The sequence below is a fragment of the Dunckerocampus dactyliophorus genome, chromosome 2 (assembly GCF_027744805.1).
Source record: "Dunckerocampus dactyliophorus isolate RoL2022-P2 chromosome 2, RoL_Ddac_1.1, whole genome shotgun sequence".
Lineage (NCBI taxonomy): Eukaryota > Metazoa > Chordata > Actinopteri > Syngnathiformes > Syngnathidae > Dunckerocampus > Dunckerocampus dactyliophorus.
Window position 1 is genome coordinate 30624654 of NC_072820.1, and position 23541 is coordinate 30648194.

The 23541-nt window shown below is 40.1% G+C and overlaps 2 protein-coding genes across 6 annotated transcripts in view; one reads left to right on the top strand and one right to left on the bottom strand.

Annotated features, from left to right (window-relative positions):
- The first annotated feature begins 1052 nt into the window (after positions 1-1052).
- pax2b (paired box 2b) overlaps positions 1053-23541 on the top strand; it is a 40571-nt gene continuing 18082 nt past the window's right edge. For all 4 annotated transcript variants that reach the window (XM_054766383.1, XM_054766376.1, XM_054766395.1 and 1 more), the window contains exons 1-6: positions 1053-1525; positions 3041-3206; positions 3876-4073; positions 6817-6896; positions 7013-7132; positions 20375-20550. In XM_054766383.1, coding sequence (XP_054622358.1) covers positions 1483-1525; positions 3041-3206; positions 3876-4073; positions 6817-6896; positions 7013-7132; positions 20375-20550 — 783 coding nt within the window. In that variant the 5' untranslated portion in view covers positions 1053-1482. The remainder of the gene's footprint in view (positions 1526-3040; positions 3207-3875; positions 4074-6816; positions 6897-7012; positions 7133-20374; positions 20551-23541) is intronic.
- fbxl15 (F-box and leucine-rich repeat protein 15) overlaps positions 20143-23541 on the bottom strand; it is an 82795-nt gene continuing 79396 nt past the window's right edge. Inside the window, exon 6 of one of the 2 annotated variants that reach the window (XM_054766406.1) lies at positions 20143-20521. The gene's annotated coding sequence lies outside the window, so the exon portion shown is untranslated. The remainder of the gene's footprint in view (positions 20522-23541) is intronic. The other variant, XM_054766428.1, reaches the window with a different exon arrangement.

Genomic DNA, 23541 nt, shown 5'->3' on the forward strand with positions numbered 1-23541 from the left:
ACAGTATTAAAGTTATTAATTGCTTCCGTCAAATGTTGCAAATGTGTTTAGACTTTAAACACATTTACTTTAGGCTCAAACCTCATGATACATTTTTTTATATATTAATATATTATTTATATATTATTTTTAATATTGTATTTATTGCCTCTGCAGCATCACAAATGTCACACAAATGTACATCTTTATGATAATTGTGAGCATTTGTGAAAATAAAAGAAAAATGCAGTACATATAAATAATATAATATATAAAATTAGGAAACATGTATTAGCCTACCTCTGCAGCATCTTACACATATTTGCATCTTTCTGGAGGTAAATGCGCACATTTGTGCAAGTGAAATGCATTAATAAAAATGATAAATGCAGTCAAAAATCCATCAGTATGAATAATATAATATATGGAATAAGGACACGTATTTTGCTTTTAAAAATAAGTGGAAAAAGAATCATAGCCATCCAAGTTTGACTTTTTGATGTGGGGGGTCTAAAGTTAAGAATAGGCTGCAAGTCATGTGTGCATGTGAAACCATACAGCGCCATCTACAGAAGAAGAGTGGCATTGCTCCTTGTACCATCACCACCACCATTATAACTATGATGATCGTTATATCGTCACCACCTCTTCACCTTGACCAGTGCCCCCAGTTTGAACCAGTGCAACCACCCATCACACACCCTCATAGAAAACAATCAATAAAAATATTACTTTCAATTTAGTTAAATATTCAATGTGTTGGCACTTTTGTATTGAAGACGATACTTATTTAAAAATAATAATTAATTTATAAAAATACGCCAAACTATATTATTTATTTGTGCCCTCTCCCTGGCTATAAGGTGGACTTTTTAATTTTTGTTTTGTGTTTTGTTTTTGCATTCGCATATATTGCCTTTGTCTGACAAGTCAACCATGGGGGGGAAAAAGAGAGAGAGGCAACGGGGGGGGATGCAGCGAAAAAGAGGATGAGGTGGGGGTGGAGGGGGGCAGCCTTGCAGCTTTTTTACAGCCACACACACCGCCAGTGGCTTCATTCTCGGTCCAAAACCTCAATCCGAACACATCCACACAGTATAGCAGCACAGGCAGACCAACACTGCCACCCCCACCCCGGTTTTTACACGGATTCTGTGGAGCTATACTGAGTCGATCCGGGCCGCTTTGCGATGATTCCCTCCTACAGTGGCGCGCCGAGGCTGCAGAGCTGACAGGGGGAAGAGCCCAGCGTTTTTTGGGGGGTGGGGGGGCAGCACACCTGCCAGCCAGATACCGGACTGCACCGCACTGCTCAACTTTTATATTTTGTAACGGAGGAAGGGAGGGAAAGTTGCTGCTTGGTGGTGGTGGTGCGGGGGGAGGCACGACAAGAAGACCCTCCACGTTCTCCCTTTATTTCTTCTTTTTCTTCACATTTTCAACCCCTAATAGGAAGGCGACACGGCGGCTTCCGTTGATTTGTTCTCTTTCCTTTGCTGTCCAATGGATATTCACTGCAAGGCTGACCCCTTCACGGCCATGCACCGTAAGTAGCACAACACCGGTTTTACATCAGCGAACACATGATGGTTATTTGTCCGATTTAAATTAGATTTTTTTTAAGACGCACAGGAGCACACACACTCTACTCTCTTTAAAACGAGTCTCCTGAAAAATAATACAGCTGTAATGTGTTTATCCATATTCATCTCTTTAACGTTTATGTTTTGATTTCACAATATTGGCACAAAAGTGCTTGCACATCGGAGACTGTTTATTTGTATTATTATTTTTAATGATTACTTGTAATTATTTGTTATTTTTACTTTAAATGTGGCATTATTGTAATAATAGTAAGTAGTAATTTCATGCAAAGGCTCAATCAATATAATAAACACATCGTATAATTAGAGCAATTTAATGAAATACATTGCAAATATTATGAGTCTAAAATGCTAGCTTTATTTTAGCGAAACATCGGAATAATAGACCACTTAAAGCCACTTTAATTCAAGCATATATGGGTCAAATAATTAAAAAAAGATCATGAGTCTTACACTTTATGCATTAGAAAACGCTGCAGTTAAATTAACAGGAGTATACGCTGGTCTGTCATGATTAGTGCATTATGTTTATCCACATAAAGCAACTACAAGTCGAATTATGCAAACAATTATTATGCAAGCATTATGAGTCTAATATCTACAAAGACTGGAAGCTGAAGGCACTGCTGGTCTGTAATGATTCTCTTTAAACGAGTCTCCAATTAATGCAGCTGCAGCTACATAACTAATTAAAGCCACTGTAATTCAAGCCTATAAGTGAATCTTTTTTAACGCTTAAAAAGTAGGTACAAGCTGCAGGTAGCGCACACTGTAATGATTCTTTTTAAACGAGTCTCCTAAAAAATCTGTTGAATTTATGAAATTATGCAACCAAAAAAAGCAGCAGATATCATGAGAATAACGTCTGTTTACTATAGCTTGAATTAGCAGTGAATAAGTGGTATTTTATTAAATTCATTTCAGCACAATAAAATGTACTGTAATAGGAGTTATCGAAGCTTGTTAAATTATGACAACAACTTGATAGGAGCAGTGGAGCTGCTAGTGTTTTTTTTTATTTATTTTGTATATTTTAAAAATGATTATTTTTGTATGATTTCATTTGCGAGAGAGAGGCCTTCTCATGGGATGATGAACCTTTTATTAAATCAGCAAATGTGCACTAACATTGTATTTGACGTGGAAATGTATGCAACCTCATTCAATAAGTTTTGAAAATCAATTGAGGGCGGGGTTATTCTTTTAAAATATTAGTAATCTAAGTTTTGAATTAATGTTAAAAATGAGGAGTTTGTTATATTTTGCATCACCTTCGTGCACATTTAATATTAAATGCATTTCCCTCATTTTAACTGCATTCCTTCTTTAAATGCGTCCATGAAATGTTACAAATGTGAGTTTAAATGTGGATATGTTTTGGTGCATGTCCACCCTTTATGGCTTTATGTAATGTTAGGCCGCTATGTGTGCATATGCTGCTGTTGTATCCCACGTAGGGCACGGGGGTGTGAACCAGCTCGGCGGGGTGTTCGTTAACGGCAGACCCCTCCCGGACGTGGTGAGGCAGCGCATCGTGGAGCTGGCCCACCAGGGGGTTCGACCGTGCGACATCTCCCGGCAGTTGCGTGTCAGCCACGGCTGCGTCAGCAAGATCCTGGGCAGGTAAAGGTTGGCTCAAGCATGCAGGGGCGTAGGGAAGGGGTGGGCAACAGTGGGGAAGGGGAAACATACTAAATTTGTCTGTAGATACAATGAAAGTGTTGTAAAATGTCGTAGCTTTTTATGTAAACTTTTTTTTTTTACGAATCCTTATGTGTTCGGGGATTTTTCACAGAAAGTTTCATAAAAATCTAAGTGGCGGTTTTTCGGCAGCTCCCCTTTTTCTATTTTGTGACCCCAATAGATGTTGGCATTTTTTGTAAAGATGAGCTTCAGGTCTGAAAGAAAAAAAGACACAAAAAATGAGGTGAGTTTTTTCGACAATTTTTTTTCCGTACATTGAAACCTACTTGTGCACAAGTGCATTGTGTATTTTGGTAGAACAATATAGTGACAATAAAGGGTTTCAGTATGGGGGAATGGTATTCGGGAAGTTCCGATCTTTAAAGTTAGGTGGGCACAGCACTTGCTTTGCCCTAGGGTGCTTCCAACAGTCGGTACGCCCCTGTTCACATGCAAACCACTCACAATTTAAAAGGTGTAAAAGTTGTGCTCTTTAAAGATTTTAACCCTAATATTTAGAATGTCCAGGGTTAAATGGGAAAAATAGCGACGCAGAATTTTCACACATTTTGTTTAAAAAATACATTAAACTGTATTTTCCATCTGCAGATACTATGAGACCGGAAGTATCAAACCGGGCGTGATAGGCGGCTCCAAGCCCAAAGTCGCCACGCCGAAGGTGGTGGACAAAATAGCGGACTACAAGAGGCAAAATCCCACCATGTTTGCGTGGGAGATCCGCGACAGGCTGCTGGCAGAGGGCATCTGCGACAACGACACCGTGCCCAGCGTCTCGTCCATTAACAGGTAGGAGGCCAAAACATTGCTTGGGATTAAGATTTAACAAAATAAACCCGCAAAATGTACTCACTGGTCAATTTATCGGGTACATTTTTCCATGCGACGCAACCATAATAAAAAAAATACTGACTAATGCGTTTATTATTAGGTGAATGCATATATTGTGTTTACTGCTGCACTGCGTGACACTGTGATGGTGTTTATAATATTTTGCCTCCCTCACTCAGCTAGAAAATGCGTCTGTAAAATAAGAAACGCCGCTCAGGACTGCAAACAGCCACAATACGAAACACTTTTGTGAAATTAATAGCTCCAAAATGCATCGTTATATCGGCAACGGCTGCAGGTGTACCTAATGAAGTGTCCAGAGTGAGCGTTGCACGTACAGTACCTACTTGGTTACGCCCACCTCTGCAAGGAGGAGGAGGCGGTGGGTCAATGTGTCCCTCAACAATCAGCGGTCCATCGTGTCGAGTCGAGATGAGAAGAGATCAATATTAGGTGACCACATCCCGTGGCGCTATAAAGCAGGCCAATTTTCCTGAGCACATCTAATGTGTGCAGGGCGATGCTGGAGTTGTGGGGGGTGGGCAACCACTGCAAGTAGGCTTTCTCTGCAAGATTTAAAAGGGAAAAAAATGGCTTGTATAGTAACAGTATAATTTTAAATGAAACTAGTAAAATGCAATAAGATTATGGTGGTGCATTCAAGTTACCCCTTTTTAAACGGGGGAAACAGAGACCCACTGTAAAAAATGTGTGATGATGATGATGTCTTGCAGTTGTAATTAAAGTATTCATTCAACAATGTTTATTATTCTGGTTGTTGATAAATAGTCAGGTTATTAAGGTTGTGCATCACATGACGTATGAGAGGTGTTTCTAATATTTTGGTGACCCTATGCGCCATGTAATGGTCAGAATGGGTGTACACCGCTATTCACAATAATCCACATATTGTCAAATTCATACATTGATCAAAACAGCATTATTATCTTCATAACGTTGGATTTTGATGTGTTCAAGTAAGTTTAAGAGCGATATAACAACTTTGCTTTTAATGCACATTTTATTCTATTTTCCCGACTAACAGCACACACACAGGACCCCTGAACCGCTATATATCAGCCCATGCCTGGTGATGAACTTTGCTTAAGAGGCACTGTTCCATAGAGGCATTACATTTTAATGAGCTGATGGGGATGGGGGGAGAGGGGGAAGCGTGGACAGACAAGACATCTTTTTAAATAAGAAAAGGGCTTCAAAGAAAATTCATTTCATGCTCCATGCTCGCTTAAAAAGGCGACTCCAGACACACGTGTGTGTGCGATAAGTCCAAAATGTACATTAATGGCATTAAAAAAAGAAAGACACCCCTCTTCTTTTTTTCTTTTTAAATTCCAATTAAAGCGTTCTATTTGGAGCCTTGCATGTCTTTGTTTATGTGGGAAATTGAATTGAGAAGTTATAATGTTATCAGGCAAATATTAATATTAGAGAGACTTTCAATCGCTATTAGGGCGTCAAATAGTTTTACCAGGAAAAGTGGTCATTCATGAGAGGGCATTTATTTTGATGAAGCCGTCTATCTCAAAAGTAGAGCATCATTCAAAATGAGGCCTGCAAGTTCGGGTTCAGTTGTGTGATGAAAAGTTTAGTGCTTTAAAAAAAAAAAAAAAAAACAGCCCTCCCACCAGCCAGTTGAGTTGAGACTGGAGCTTGGCTCTTTTTCCACTTGAGCTGTCACGTCGGGGGCCCTACACAGTCTGACCCCAGGATAGTTGACAAAAGGGGATGCTCCAGTGAAACACCTTTGGCCTGCGTGCATTATTAAAGCTACAATGTACAATAAGAGTGTAACACAAACTCTTAGGGAGGTGGCTCGATATTATTGATTCAAGAAATATAGCCATTTTAATATTTCTTCAGGGTGGATTCAGCAAAAGCCAGGTCATTCATTCATTTTAAATTATATATTCAATAGCAGGAACGTGGACACCAAACAAAGTCAATGCATGTAGCTCTTGGAAGGCAAGCATTATAAATAAATACATCAATATGAACTCTATGAAAAGTCTTACCAATCTTAAGGGGAGATTTGTGGCACTTCATAGTCGCATTAGTATTGGAATCATCTGAGGCGTTCGTGCTGGGTTTCCCAACCAATTAGAAATCATATGGTCCTTCAAACACACACTCTGGCAAGAATGTGCATGCCTGCTTGGTGATGTGAAGTATGTGTATGGTCGTCATTTTGGGTTCCAACCTATAGTTCAGGAAAGGCTGTGTTAGCAAGAAGACAGCGGCTGAAGTAGAACAAGAACTGATAAGTACTTTGAGAGTTTACAAATTACGGCGACAGCTCTCCTTCTCTCTGGGTGCCACTCAGACGGAACAAATCTAACGTGAGCTTGTGCGGAGGGGGGCCAATAAGGAACTATTGCTTTCCTGTCACATGTAATTTATAGCTCTCTATTTGCATCTCTTTGCCCGCGTGGCCTAATCCCAGACTTTTCCGATCAATATGGCCTCAACCGCATTGGCACGTGGGGAGGCGAGGGGAGATGCTGGTCCTGCAGGGGTCTGGGAGGCCACTGGTGGACTCTAAACTGCCTTCACAGCTTATTAGTCAAGGCCAGGGTGTTGCAGGGTGTATGACTGGTCTAGTGACCTTGCAGACTCTCGTTCGTCCAAATTCCGATGTTCCCATTTCTGTACAAGTGACATCTTCTTTGACTTTGTTTTCCAGGATTATCCGAACAAAAGTGCAGCAGCCATTCCATCCGTCGCCCGATGGGACATCCCTGTCGACAACAGGCCATACCATAGGTAGAATCTTACACTTGCAACACCATTATCAACTATGATGCCCATCTTCTGCATCAGCGGGAAAAATGGACTCACAGCAGGTCTTCATTACATTTTCTGTTCCTTTCGCTTTTCAGTGCCAAACACAGTGTCTCCGCCAGTAACCAGCACCTCCAATGACCCTGCGGGATCTTACTCTATTAACGGCATTCTGGGTATCCCGCGATCCAATGGTGAAAAGAGGAAAAGAGACGAAGGTAAGATCGTGTTTTCGTGTAGGAGCGCTGTCATTATCATTGTACTCTTAGGGGTAAGGGTCTTGTCACTGCGGTGGTTCTTCTTTTGAATCCTTGATGCATACCTGTATCTTTCAAAATAGGTCCACTATTTATCCTTTAGTGTGGTTTTCAAGGACTCCTACCTTCTGATTTTTTTCTATTGTTGTATACTTAGGGATGCAATAGCTTTTCCCAGAGGTGGTGTCCTAAAAGGTTACACTTTTGTTCCCTTGACACTTTCAGATCTTGGAAAAAAAGCTTGGAGTAGTCAAAGTCGTTTTACTGTACTCCTGTCAACAACAAAAAAAATCAGTTTACAGTGGATTGTCACTGGAGTGTTACCTAAAAGATACTGCTGCAGTAACTTTTCCAGAGGTTACACTTACATTGGAGTCCAATAGTCATCCTCATGTAGATTTGAAGGACATAAATGGATTCCCATTGTAGGACGTCTTCTGACAGTGTCGGATTGTCCACAAAAAGTGAGCAGGCATTCTTTACGTGCTCTGCTGAAGTTGCAACTCCAGAGCTCTAAAAAGGCGGCCACTGTTCCAGGAGATGACCCTTAATAAAACACCTGAACTCGGCTACAGCGCTGTGTCAATCCGCAGAGGAGACTTTTTTTGATTTGAAGGCACGACCTCCACTGTTGTCTCCTGCAATTAATCTTTATGGAAGTGATTAAAGGGCTTTAGATAATTACATGTCAAGATGATGTAGCCGACCACCCGGATCAGTTCAGAAAGCTGCTATAGCTCTGTTTTTTTCTCTCCCCCTTCTTCGTTCTCCCCCTCCTGCAACTCTGAGGCCTGAGGCTTTTTATAGATTATTGGTTCTGTAAGAACTAGGCTTCCTTAATGTCTCTACATACATGAGCAGCTGATGAGAATATCTAAGGAGATGCATTGGTGTTATGAGGTGTGTTTTGAAATAATGCGGTCGCAAAGGCAGCGGGGGGTGGATGGGGGGCTTTATTTCTGCAGCGTTCCGCAATGAGAGCTAATCGGAGCGTGGTTGATGTAGCCACATCTTTGTTCTGGCATTTTGTGGAATATCGAGGAGAAATTGGTGTGTGTGTGTGTGTTTGTGTGTGCCAAGGAGGTAGGTGGGTGGTTGTGGGGGCGGTGGGTAAGGCAGCGATGACGAATGACCTGTCAGAGGTAGATTTCCTGGCAGAGATATAAAAACCAGCATGACGTGGGCACAGCAAAATGACATAATCAAGCCTTTTGGAAGGAAGCAGTGCGGTGGCAAGGGTATAATGCAAATGTCTGGAGTTCTCGAGGGTTCATTTGGAGCCGCCGGAGGACCCCTCGTATTAAGCGTAATGTCTCCCCCACCACTCCCGCCCAACGGCCAACCTGGAATGATGGAAGGTGCACATTTTTATGCAGATTGCTACTGAAGGGCACAACGATATTAAAGGGCACAGCGAGGAAGATGGTCTGTTTAGTGGGGAGTCTGCCCAGTGCATTTGTGGTGTTTTACCACCATTTTCGCAAATTAGTAGGGGTGTAACGATTTGTTTTAATAACGATTCCATTCATATCACGATTCGTGGTTGCCAATACGATTCAAGGACGATATTGGTTCATTTAGAACGATAGGATCCAAAACGATTCAGTAACTTTAAATCGATTCAGTAACTTTTTAGCCAAAAATTCAACCAGTGTGACTATGAAATAAATACTTGGATACTGGACAGTGCAGGTGAAGTTTCCTACATTCCTGTTGTGTTTTGTATGGGAATCATGTATAAATTATTAATGATATACTTAATAATGATAAATAAATAAATAATAACATACTTATGAATAAATGATCAATGAGTACAAAAAAATAGTTTAAAATGCAATACAAAATCAGGATGAACAGAAGGTGGTATAGCTTGCCATGTTGAATGATTTACTTTAAATAGTGCAATCCAAACCTGCACTTTACACCCACTGAGGGACATTATGCAAGTTCCTCAGCAAATGAATGTGGTCTGCTTTCTTCAATTAGGTGTTGAAACTTTCTCACCTGTACGGGCCAATGGAAGCAGGGGCTGTTTTGTCCTGATAATCCTCCTGATCAGAGCAGCCATTTGAAAGAACGATGCAGCAACTAGCAAGAATACACCTGACAGAAATTTTGCAGCGCACATACCGTATGTTAGGAATGTTACAAAATTTTGAAATATATCAAATCAAATCTGTGATTGATTCTGTTTGATAAAACATGACTTGAACTTTAATTTGATACCTCATTCACTTCTCTACCCCAAATTTCATACCAGGAAATAGTGCCTTTGGTTCCCATTGCTTTAACATTGAGTCAAGAGCTGTGATCGACCCACGGACCTTGGCAAGTACAACCATACTACTTCGGCTGTGACATTTGTTTTAAATTAAATACGTTTTTAAATTTACATTTTTTTTTAATCATCAGAAAGTCCAGGGAAGAAAATCAAGCATCATAATTTTCATGTCCTTGATGCTGCAGAAGCACCTGTATTGGTTTCCACGGTACACCACATATTGAATGTACACAGTAATTCCGGGGCAACCATCAGATTTGAATGGAATTTAATCTGCAGATAAATATTAAAGTGAATTTACAATATATCCTAAATACCTTTTATCTTGTCCTGAAGCTCTGATCCATGAGTTTGAAAGGCTTAAAGTTGGACTTAACTTTTCTGTATACGAATGAAAATACACCCGATATCATATGAAAAAATTGCATTTTTAAGGACGTCCCCACAGACTCTCCTAATCGAGCACGCACGCACATTGTTAGACTTTTGCATTGCTAAAATACGGGGATTGTATTTGTAACATTCCTACTGTCATGAGACAATACATACCGGAAACGCAATCGGTTCTACACATGTGCAGAAAGCGTCTACATCCGGTCGACCTATTTTTCGGCAGTCACATGTTAGGCGTGTGTAATCTACGACATCCGTCAATCTATTTTACGGCAGCAATATACTTCACCCCACCGATTTGAGAAATTACAGCATAATCGATTTTTTTCTGATATCATATCCATGATGCAAGTGAATAATTTATCATCCGTCTTTTCTTGGTTCCATAAATTATTTAAAGTTTTTTTGCCACTGAAAACATACACATAAAAGCAAAATAAATATGAAAATATGTTTGGATGGATGGTATTTCTCCGTTTAGAAAAAAACCTTAGCTGAATCCTCTAGCTCAGTGGTCACTAACCTATTTGAGCCCAAGATCCCTGGTCTCGGCTGTGAACCCGACCATTTTACCATTTATGTTCATACATTTAAAAAATAATAACTACCGCAGCATGTGATGTTGCAGAAGTGCTGTCGTACAAATGCGCTACAGTAGGAAGTGACGTAGGTCTCGCGTACGTGCAGAACCGATTGTGTTTCAATTACATATTGTGTAGTAACACCTACATATATGTGTTTTGACCTGGACATGCCTCGCTGAATGATGACGTCACTAAGCGCGACAGTTACTGGACCGTAAACTACTAAACTGCATATTGCCCCCGTAAATGTCACTTAAAAGGAGTTTCAAATAAACACAGATGAGTTAAATATGAATACTGAATGAAGTGAATGAACTGACCAAAAGAAGAAGCAGCAAATCAACTGTATTTCACAGGTCCCAACCACCACATACCCGGAAAACGATGACATCACCAACAGGCAGACTGAATCGAGTAACGTTTAACGTCTTAATCATTAAAAGTGTTAAAAAAAGCACGTCCATTTAAAGCCGTGCTTAAATCCAGTGTTTCATTTCATAATAATGATTCAATAGATTGATTACCTTTTAAACAATGTTAGATCGATATATATGTCGTCCGGAATGGAAACTTGAGAACCCAGATCGATGTAGTTGAATCATAGGAATATAAATCGATGCATCGATGTAGTAAATGAATCTAAATGAATCTTTACACCTCTACAAATTAGGTGTGTAGCTGTGTGTTCTCATTTTCACATTGTGCTACAGTTTGATATGCATTTTATTCTGTTTCAATCGTAAAGGGTCCCCAAATATCCAGTTTGACTCGCTTTATGCCTAGTAGCTGTTTGACGTCACGCTGGAAATACCAGCTTGATCAGAGTTTAACTGATATGAACCATACTGCTGTGAACCGAACTGACCTGAGCAGTTTGATGAAAGGGTGGATTTCAATGTGCAGGTATGTTATGGTCTCGGCCATTGGCGGTTCTGATGCCACCAGGGTCATGATTGTTACATCGTGAAAATAAAGCTATGGCCCTTACCTACATGAGTATGAGACTGTTCTCATTGAAATTTAGTAGCATTTCCAGACCAAAAAAACTAAGGAACTTTAGTACAAAAACATGTTATATCTAAAAAAAAAAACTTTTTTTGTGGTGAGTAATAGATTGTATACCCTAATGTGCTAATTAGGCCAAATGTTGCATTTTCATGGCAAATTCATTGTGTGTAATAATAGTGTTTTCAGCATTACATGTGAGCAATGTTTGTGGAAACTGTGTCACCGTGGGGGGTTTGCACATGCTCACATACAGTAGTTCATAATTTTGTCACTAGAAATAGTCCAGAAGCATACATTGAGCTACTTTTTGTGCCATTTTATGCAGTTCTCCAAAGATTGTGGCTGTTTTCATGCTTTATGGCATTTAGGGGACTTTGGAGGGTTTTGTGACTTAAGGTTTTGGTAGATGATGTCTTATTTTGTTGTATTTAGCCTGATATGAGTGTGTAGGGTAATTTTTGTTGCCCTGATTGGACTTAGATTGGGTGCAAAACAATGATGTTTCACAAACAAATAGCACAAAGGCAAACACAATTTCAACCACCGTTGTGCCCCCTGTGCCAGCTAATGTCTCTGCATGGCCTCGTTTGCCGGTAGTACATATTGTGCTCCGCTCACTAGGCTGTAGTCCAGTCCGTCAGTAAACACCGGGACCACCACATTTCCTCACAGCGCAGCCTCATTTAACTCAGTAAGCCGCGTGATGATTATGGCAGAAGCGGTCATTATCAAGGCTCGAAAAACACAGGCAAGAGCACAAAGGAGGGTGTGTGTGTGTGTGTATGTGTGTGAAACGGACTGGCGAAATATTTGTTCCTGTGGCCCTCCGCCAAGCGCCCACCCCTCCAAGTTTCCAAGTCAGCAGTGCCCTTAAAGAAAGGTCCCAAATTACGGCAGCCGTGTCGAGATAATGCGGTGTGACACGCGTTATGTACACTGGGACTGAGCCAGAGGAGCTTCAGGGACACAGGTGTCATAAGAGCCATTATCTGCTATTGTGTTGCGGCAAATTAAAAGTAGCATGTTACACTTGGCAGCCATTGTTGTAGGGCTGGGGGGAAGATGGCGTCTTCGGTGGTCATGGCTGTCCACGCCGTCGTGCTGAAGTGACATATTAGAATGTGTGTCACTGCTGAAAGAAAGCTATTACCTCACATATTAACATCCATGTACACCCCCTAAGCCCCGCCTACTGCGCTTGTAAAGCCTACAAAAAGACAAAGGAGATGGTTGTATTAAAAGAAAAATCTCCATTCACATCCACTGGCACTTTAAAACAAATCCTCCATAGGGTGTCATGTGCATGCCAAGGCAACAGGTGGCACTTTAACCTCCAATAAATCCATTATATGCAATCAGAAGAAGTGTTTGATTATACAATTTAATTTAATAAAAATCATTAACAGTAATCCCTCGTATCTCAAGGTTAATCAGTTCCAGACCCAATCGTGATAAGTGAATTTCCTTAAAGTAGCATTCCTTATTTATAAATGGAACACTTTCGTAGTTAGAGTAACAAAAACCTGTTTACGACCTTCTAAATACGTTTTTTAACATTATGAGAGCCCTTTAGACATGGAACAACACCCCACAGTCACCGTTACACTCATTTTACCCAACATATATTTCATCATCTTTGAATGCGTCTTTTGAATGCTTTATATTTATATTTTAGTTTATTTAGACCGTTCTATGCATGAAAATGCTTAATTCAGGCAAAAAATATATATAAAATCTGCTTAAATATGCGTACTGTATTTTTTATGACTAATAGGCAGTATTCAACCACAAAACAGCATGATTTATTCATTTATATATTTTTGAAAAACCGTGATAGAGAGAAGCCACGGAATTCAAAGCACGAAGTGGCGAGAGATTACCGTAAAGGAAAAACATGATCATTCTCATTAATATGCAAATAACTTACTTTAAATGCACAGGGAAGAAAACCGCGTTTTGCAATTTTTAGTAACTCTTATTTGGTAACTTAAGTCACAATATACTGTACACACCTCACTATAAGGTAGTAGAAGCATATGATTTCTCTCAACCAATCAGTAAATAGATGTAATGATAATAGGGGAAAATTCATCATTAATAGTAAACTGTTCAGACTTTTTGTACAATTACTATATATGTAATGATCATTATTAAAACATTTAAATAAATTGGTGTATAGTATTGCCATAATATATCATTTTCTGAGAATGATTTTGGTTTCTTTAAATTAGAAACTGTAAATTCAATTGAAATAAAAACTTTGTAGATTACTTCTTCTTTAATGCATTCATAAATGTCATAAATTGATCATAAGTCTGTTTGATATTATTATTAGATATTTAAATTTTGTCGATAAGCTCAGTGCATTTTCAGTTCAGGTCAGCCTCTTGACAAACATACTCACATAGCACAATAAGAGTTTCGGAACACTAAGACGTGACTGTTGGAAATAATACTGGAAGAACAGGCAAACACACAACAGGTGCATTGTTTTCTCTCTCTCTCACACACACACAAGCTTAACATTCACTTTCTAGAGGGGCGTCGCAACTGCTTTATGTGTTCTGTATACCCATCATTCTGGTCTCCTTGTGGATTTTCCTTGTCGATGTAAAGTCTTGCGCTGTAGCCAAATAAATTCCCAAGTCCAACGAACCGTTCACATTACCGAAAAAATGTGACTTGTAAATGTGAATGTGATGCATCTGGGAAGTGGCGTGCATGCGCAGAACATGATGTCGTATTCATTGTTGTTTGTTTACAGAAGTAAACATTGCCCCGGGTTGTGCTTTCCTTGGCGTGTTTGTAGCAATTTTAAGGATTTTGTGCGATGGGAGTCAATATTTTGCTCAGCAAATGATTCTGTGTCGGAGATTAAGGGGAAAGAGTGCAAGAATTTTGGAGTGGTGAGACATTGACATGAGCCGCTTCACTAACACTTTTTAAAACTCATTTTCGGACGACAAGACAAACTTTTACCTACATCTGTGAGTACCTTCACCAAGTCTCGCTCTGCAAAACACGCCTTTCGATGACGTCCAGGTCAGATATATGCGATCTGACCGTTCAGACTGCGGTAGATCTGATACATATTGGATTTATATCCACATACGAACGAGGCCTGAGGCGCATTTGAAAAAATCTGAATTGTACTGTTTACACTGACATGAAAAAATCAGATACAGTTCACATTGCTGGGTTTTTCACATGATGTCACATCCAGTCGTTGTCGGTCCCGCCTCAAAGAGTGGGGGCAAACAAGCGTATTCGTAACTAAAAGTCATGTAAAATCAGAGCAAAAATGCCACATGCATTTGTCGTTCTTGCATGTGGAAATCGTTCAAATATGTATTTCGGAAAATGCTATTACTAAGGCTACGTTCACACTGCAGGGTTTGATGCCCAATTTGAATTTTTTTGTTGAAATCCGATTTTTTTATGTGGTCATTCACATTACCATTACTATTTATTTAATTTCTGAGCCGATACTGGCTAAAATTCAGGCTGGTACCGGCGATACCAATCTGATACTATGCATGCAAACCTGATGTGTCTGGTAAATTTAAAAAAGTAGTGTACACTATTTGAAATCATATCATAAAGAATACAAGACATCATAGCAATTTATTGATTTATTTTAAACCCTGAGGTTGGTATACTGAGGTGGTGGGGTGATTTACAATACAGCCAAGCTAATATACAACATCAGAAAAAACAAAGGGCAAACTTATATATCTGAAATATCAAACGTATCAATATTTTGATATCAAAATCAACCTTAGAGAATGAAGAACTGGTATCCCGAAGTATCAATATCTCAGTAGCGATCCACACATTACCAGCGTGCTCTCCTTAATGCGTTTGTGGAAATTACAAGGATTTTGTGCAACGAGAGTCAATATTTTCTCAACCAAACGATTCTGTGTAGGAGATTAAGGAGAAAGAGGGCAAGAATTTTGGCTACGGCAGTTCGTAGTTAAATTTTTCCCTCAAGTCATATTTCTCCTCCCTTGTTAAGAAGAATTGTCTTACGCTCATATTACCCAGCAATATGAGCCAAAAAAATCAGGACCTGCAGTGTGAACGTAGCCTAAGAGAATAAAGTTGTAGTCTTTTAAAGTCACATGCTGGCCAACAAACCACTCAATCACACCCGCCACGGTGGCGTCTTAGATTTGTGAGTTATGAGAGGAATACAGTTAACAAGGTGAACACGCTATAATTCAAGAAGTCCGCCGCAGCCGCCGACAGCGGCAAGTGTGGATGGATGAGATTCCATGTTTGGGATGCAACTACAAATTCATTATTCCTCATCTGTGAGCGTCATGATGAGGGTGCTGGGTTGGATTGAGTGATGGAGCGCTACATAACTGACTTGACTTCAGTCTTTATCATGTAGGGGTATTATTACAAGTTCCATAAAGCATGTTTGACAAAAAATGTATTAGCTACTTGTCTTTAAATTATCAATAGTAATGAGGTTTAAACATTCCAGCCCTAAAACACAATTTTCGCTCATGAAAAATGTGTTTCCTGTCTTTGCAATTAATCCATTCAGCATAAATCACGCACACAACCGTCAATGCGGAACACACAGATGATGTATTTCATTTGTGTTTACACCGTTGAAAGATTCAATTAGGAACCCCCCACCCCCTTCTAAAAAAAAAAGACTTCATCTAATTTGATGCAAATGAGTTTTAATTTGATTTTCATTTAAGCCAAACAAACATGGGCTGAGGCGGGAAAATGACAACACAACAATGGGTTGAGGGAGACGAGCATATTTGTGCTGGCATGTTGTTTAAACAAGGAAGTAGCTGCTCAGACTGCTCAATGGATCACACCATTCATCCCAGGGTGGGGGGGTCGTGACCCAAAGGTGGCGGTTTCACCTCTTATTTTATCATGTGAAAAAAAAACCCACAAGCTTTAATTCTGAAAGTGCTTGTGGGAAAGAAGCTACTCTCTCTCTCAGTTTGTATTTGGTTGTTTTTACTTTGACGGGCACTCACAGGGGACCCAGTTGGCTCGAGCTCCCCGCTAGGGGTTGCGACCTTCGGGTGGCGAACCCGCAGAGCGGCGTCTGCTCGATGGGGGTGGTTATCTTATCTGGTGGGGGCGGCTCCGTCATTACCAGAGGGTTGTCAACATCAATAAACCCAACACACTCACAGCTTCTTGTCGTAACAATAAGTGTTCAGACTTTTTCCAGTTCTTAATGGGTGAGATTTCACTAGCAGGAGTTTGAACAAGAAACATCATGTACCTCAAAGAAGTCTCCCCATAAAATTGTCCACAGTGTCGAGGAATCGTGACGAGTCAGAGTTGATGTGTCAGTTGGGAATCGGCAGTACGTGGGAAGCAGATGTCCTCATGCGCGGGTGGATTGCCAACGTCAAATTCGTGGGAGGTTATTGACCAAAAGTAATGAATGACTCATTTTCCGAACCGCAGCAACTGAGTTTGATGCAGCAATTTTAAACAACAAAAAACATTACAAAAATTATGAAACAAGCTTGTTAGCTTGTTCTCTATATAGCGGAGCTGCTTGCTAGTTAATGTAACTCGTCTATCATGCGCTAAATGATTATATTCCTGGTAACAAAGAAACATATAAAATTGCAAAGCTAGTTGTGTCAATCCAAAGATTACTTGTTAGGTAGTTCCATCCGTTCCCTGTTCCCTGTGCTGCTAGCTGGCTAGTGAGCTTATCCAGAGTATGTTAAGCTAAGTTAGTTTTGCTCTCGATTGTTATGTTCTTGGTCAAAGCCCACGTGAAAAGCACAAAACTACTTAAAAATAAATTGACAGCAAAATAGAACAGCAAATTTGACATTTAAATTTGTTCCCTATGTTTTTTTGTTACTAGCTGGTTAGTTAGCGTATCGCGCTAAAAAAAACCAAACTGACTTGTTCTGGATTATTAACTTATTCAATACCAAAGATGTATTTATACGTCTTTTACAAGTTTTTGTGCGAGAGGGGAAAAAAGAGGTGATGACGCAACTGCAGACTAAAAGATGTCACTTTTCAAGCGGTTTTAAGCCATAAAAATGGCCACAAGGTGGCAGAAGAGCATTTCATAAGCGCTCGGTATGAATCGTTTGCATGTATTTACACACTCAACAGAAGGAGGACATGGAACAGCATGGAAGAGTGTAGCGTGCAGAAGGTTATGCATTATGGGGAAATTTTGCACACGCACACACACGCACACACACAGTTTAGTTCCAAATGTGAAAATTGTAAATAGTTCATGGTGGTATAATTGTAAATAAATTGTTATTTTGATGTAAAAAAAAAAAAAAAAAAAATTTGTATAGTTTATGTTGTGGTAAACCAAAACATTTGTGTCAAAGTGAAAGTTATGCTTGAAATGTGTGTTTTCACAAAAAGCTGTTTTTCTCCCTTTTTTTGTTGGGAACTGATATTTTCCTGAAACTTACCCATGTTCTACTGCTGATTAAACTTTTTTTTGTGATGAAAGACGAGAGTCTAATTATTCCATGTTTATATAGCCATAAAACACAATATTTTATGCCTTGAAAAATCAGTCAAAATCATCTAAAATGGCCGGTACTGAAGGGGTTGAATTTTGAAAAATGGCTGGGATTGAATGAGTTAATATTATCAGTCAAAATCACACATACATCGCATAAATTACTTCCAAAATTAAGCAGCATTCCAAAAGTGTATCCAGAGTATGCTAATCTATGCTATCTTGCTCAAAATCACATATTCCCAGTGTAACCGCGTGTAAAACTGCACTAAAACTAAAACTATTTCAAAATAGAGTGGAAATCTAAAGTTAGAACATTTATAGCCAATGCGACTTGTTAGCTTGTATCCTATTGATGCTAAGATAAAATAAGCTAACTTCTTCTGTTTTATTAATATTATTGGTCAAAGTCACAACTACTTGTTAGCTTGCTCCCTATGCATCTGTGCTGCGAGCTTTGTTTATTCTAAGCTAAACTAAGCTAACTTATTTAGGGCTGCAGCTATCGAATATTTTAGTAATCTGGTATTTGTATTTGTACTTTATTTATCCCACAGCGGGGAAATTCACTTGTTACAGCAGCAAGCAAGATACGCAAGTAAAGAATACAGTATAAAGAATACATATTGACTACAACATGGTTCAGGTGGTGCAGGTGTTGTAGAGCCTGACAGCGGTCGGTATGAAGGACCTGCGGAACCTCTCCTTCTTACACCTTGGGTGTAACAGTCTGCTGCTGAAGGAGCTGCTAAGGGAAACAACAGTGTCATGTAGCGGGTGAGAGGTGTTGTCCATGATGGATGTCAGCTTAGCCAACATCCTTTTCTCCCCCACTTCCTCCACGGAGTCCAGAGGACCATCCAGGACAGAGCTCGCTCTCCTGATCAGTCTATTGATCCTGCTCCTGTCCCTGTCCGTGCTGCCCCCTCTCCAGCAGCCCACAGCATAGAAGATGGCTGAGGCCACCACAGAGTCATAAAAGGTCCGTAAGAGAGTCCTGCACACACCAAAGGATCTCAGTCTCCTCAGCAGGTGGAGGCGACTCTGGCCCTTCTTGTAGAGGGCGTGGGTGTTGACGGACCAGTCCAGTTTGTTGTTAAGGTGAACACCCAGGAATTTGTAGCTGTCTACCAACTCTATGTCCGCTCCCTGGATGTTCACCGGTGTGAAGTGAGATGTTTTCCTCTGGAAGTTAATGATCATCTCCTTTGTCTTGCTGGTGTTGAGTTGCAGCTGGTTAAGCTCACTCCAGCTGACAAAGTCCCTGATGACCGTCCTGTATTCCAGATCATTCCCCTCTGAAACACAACCAACGATGGCTGTGTCATCGGAGAACTTCTGGATGTGACACTGTGTGGAGTTGTGTGTGAAGTCCGAGGTGTAGAGGGTAAAGAGGAAAGGGGAGAGCACCGTACCCTGAGGGGCACCTGTGCTGCAGAGTACCATGTCAGACACACAGTGACGGAGCCTCACATACTGTGGACTGTTGGTCAGGTGTTGGTCTACTCCCACACTCTCCATCTTCACTATGAGTAGTGACGGCTGGATGGTGTTAAAGGCATTAATCGACTATTCTACTGAAATTTTTTTGATTAATCAAGTAATCGCAAAAAAACATATTTTTGCTTGGTTAGAGAGCAATTATACTGTAAATACACAAGAGAAAATAAAACATTTCAAACTATACGCAAAACCGCAAAGATACTTCCAAATAATGTGGCAATACAAAGGCAACAGCAAACTTGACGTGCATCTGTGCTGCTAGGTGGCTAGTTAGCTTATCTATGCTAAGCTAAACAAAGCTAAATTACAGACTATATTATCCTCTATATTATACTATATTATATTATCCCCAAAAAAAGTCATGTGCACAACCGCAAAACTATTTCCAAATACAGTGACAAGTAATAGCTTACAGTATTTGAATGATGCTGCTAGCTGGCTAGTTAGCATATCCAGTCTAAACTAAGCTACCTTGCTCACAATAATCTAATTCTTGGCTACAAAACTACTTCCCAAATAGTGACACTGCAAAGATTACTGCACATTGTGTCAGTTACATGCTTATATTACATATTCTGGTTGAAAAAAGCGGTATGGCAACATAATGGAAGAGCAGTAACCCTCCCAAAAGGTACTCGAGTGCCGACATGATTGATCAATTGAATTCCGCGAGAGGGGGGAGAAAAGTGGTGGGATTAAGTAGAGTATTATACGCACAATGAGTTGAGGCAGGATGTTCATTTCAAATCCATTTGAGCTCCCTCTTGCCACCAGATCAGACAATCAATAGGGGCCTTGCATATCATACATCATCGCCTCTCCACTCCGGCTCACCGCGGGGGAGAACATAATCTGCCACAAATTTAGAATGACAGAAGGAATATGGGATTTCAAGTTCTGTAAGTTACCGGGGTCGCTCTTTCCTCTCGTAGATGGTTCAGATGGTTCTGGCCCAAACAGTGATTCTCAGGGTAGTGTGGAGAGTTTACGCAAACACCTGAGGGCCGACGCCTTCACCCAGCAGCAGCTGGAAGCGCTGGACCGGGTCTTTGAACGCCCCTCCTACCCGGACGTCTTCCCTGTGTCGGAGCACATCAAACCGGAACAGGTTAGTAGTGTTCTTACTCCCTTCTGTTTGTTTTTCAGCACACACCCCAAAAAAACACTCCTTATCCAGAGGCTAATTAAAGCTGGCTGAGATGGCAGGCATGGGGGAAAAAAGCAGGAGGGATCACCAGGAAAACTCCCACGCGTTATTGATTTTGGGATGGAAAAACACATTCCTTGCATCCCCTATAATGGAGAATAACAGTACGGCCACATGAAATTAATCAACAGATGCCGCTTGCCTTCGTTTGACAGCTTTGTGTGACATCGAGGAGGAATTTTGTAGCATTTTAGTTTGTGTAATTTGGAATTTTACATTAATAAAGTCAAAATATGACAGCAAACAACTCGATTTTATGAGATGACGTGACAAGAATTGTATTATTATCAACAAAGGACAAGAAACCACCCCAACGCCATCCCAATCCCAGCTCCACCGCACTTAAAAAGATAGAAATTTACACAACACTGAGAAGACGTGCAAACACAATACTAGAAAAATATATATTTTATGATAAATTGTCATTTAAATTAGGATTTGTGGAGTATCATGACTTCTTAAAAATTGTTTAATATTTCTGACTTTTTCCAAATTTTCCATACATTTACATGGCTTTCTTTTCAGTGCAGCCCTTCTTCATAACATGGAAATTAAACCGTAGGTCTTTTGTGGTCAAATATAGTGTCTTTAGCGCCGCCTGATATAGCAGGAGTACGCTATTTTATGGAACTCGGGATCATAACTTCATTCTCAAAAAATCTGCACATAATATTAGAATTAGACACGTAAAATGACAGTTTTGTAACATCATTCATTCTTGTAACTATTCAACCTTTTTCTTATAATTGTACTTGTTTTCTTTTCATCGTGGAATAGAGACCCGCGGAAATCTTCAAGTACTTGAAACACCCATTAAAAAAAACACATGGTCGCTGGCTTGACGTTGCCATTCTTCTCAGATTTCAGATCAACATTTGCAATAAAAGTGATAATTGTACTTATTAGATTCAGCTCCAGAACACTGGTTTAATCCCTAAATATGCCCCACACATTTATTAAACACATTTAGTATAAAACATCCAGTATAGCTACTCCCCACTAATTAATGATAATTTAAGACGATTGATGAACAGATGGAATTACATTCAAGACGTTCAAGAGTCACATTGTAGCCAGCGAAAGCACACAACTATGGTATGTTCCAGGAGCGCTGAACAAAGTGTGAAATCTCAACGCTTGACGAAAAAACATTATCATTGAAGCATAAAGACCTAAACTTTGTAATAGTGGTGAACATTTTACCTGTATTACCACATATTTACAACTATGGTGCATTCAAGGACCACCGAACAAAGGGCAGAATCTCAATGCTTGATAGAAAAACATTATCAGTGAAGCAGAAAGATCTCAACTTTCTAACAGTGGTGTACATTTTACCTACATTGTCACGTATTTACAACCATTGTGCGTTCACGGAGCGCTGAAAAAAGTGAGAAACCTCAACGCTCGACCAAAAAATATTGTCAATGACGCATAAAGACAAACTTTTTAACAGTGGTGTACATTTTCCATGTATAATCAGATAATTACAACTGCGGTGTATTCAAGGAGTGTTAAACAGTATGAAATGTCAACGCTTGATGAAAAAACATCAGTGAAGCATAAAGATCTAAGCTTTCTAACAGTGGTGTACATTTTACCTGTATTGTCATGTATTTGCAACCATGATGCATTCAAGGAGCGCCCAAACAAAGTGCGAAATCTCAACGCTTGATGAAAAAACATTATCAGTGAGGCGTAAAAACATTAACTTTCCTACAGCTGTACATGTAGACTGTACATTTTATTTTTATTATCATTTATTAAAAAACTATAACCATCTTAGGGTGAATGAGATGTGTTTTCTGCGGCGAAAAACCCTCTTTGGAGAACAAAATATTTTTTTAAAAAATAAAAATCTGTGAATTTGTGGTTTTCACTGTATAGCAATTCAACTTCCACACATAGTGGAATGAAACAATGAGCGTCCAATTATGGGTGTATTTAAGATATGCAACCACCCTCCATCTTTCAAAAATGAGGACCACCTTCCCTGACGGCGCTTATTAGGCGCTGCGGTTTTATTACAATGGATAACTTTTATTTACATTCATTATACTATTAAACAACAAGAGACGATTAATTTCTCCCAGCAAACTACAAGTTGGAGCCATAAAAAGCAAAAGCAAGTGGCCTAATTGAGTTAATTTTAATTTCTCTCCAATCGGGCGGAATTAGGCAGGTGATAAATCAGTGGGACAGGCCTCACCTCCAGAAGAGAGCCTAATTTGCAGCTAATTACAAAACTGATTTCTACTGGAAGATCAATACCAAAACCAATTGGAAATGACTTGCAATCACAAAGAGCGTCAGGGAGAGTATTAAAAGTCAAAGGGATGAGGGGGGAAAGGGGTTGAGTTTAAAAAAAGGGGGAGAAAAATCAGTTTTAATTTAATGCAATATTAATCAGACCACCTTCTCTTTTAGCGGGGGCCTCACTCACCACATATAAACCCCCACCCCCACAGTGTTTCTCTTCCTGTGCAAAATGTGTCCCCATTAGCCGAGTGTCTGGGTGCCGTAGTGACGCATTAAAAAGCCATTCTGGTGATGCAAAACTCAATGGACGCAGCCCTCCCACACTTCTGCTTGCCATGTGGTCATCCTTTTCACCGCGCCGCCTCTTATCTGCATAAGAAAACGTCTGCCGGGCGTCTGAAGCCTCGCCCCAATAGAGCAAAACATCCGACCTGGTGCCAGGGAACAGTTGTAGCAGACAATTAGAGTTTATCGGGCCATAGAGGCAGACAAGAGTGGGGTCAGCGGTGTCCACCACCCCACCCCCACACCCCATGGGATCGGGACCCACTGAGACACTCCCTTTGGACAAACAGTGTCCTACTCCGGAAGTCTCATCTCATTAAAAGGTAGAAATGTGCTAACATCTGGCAT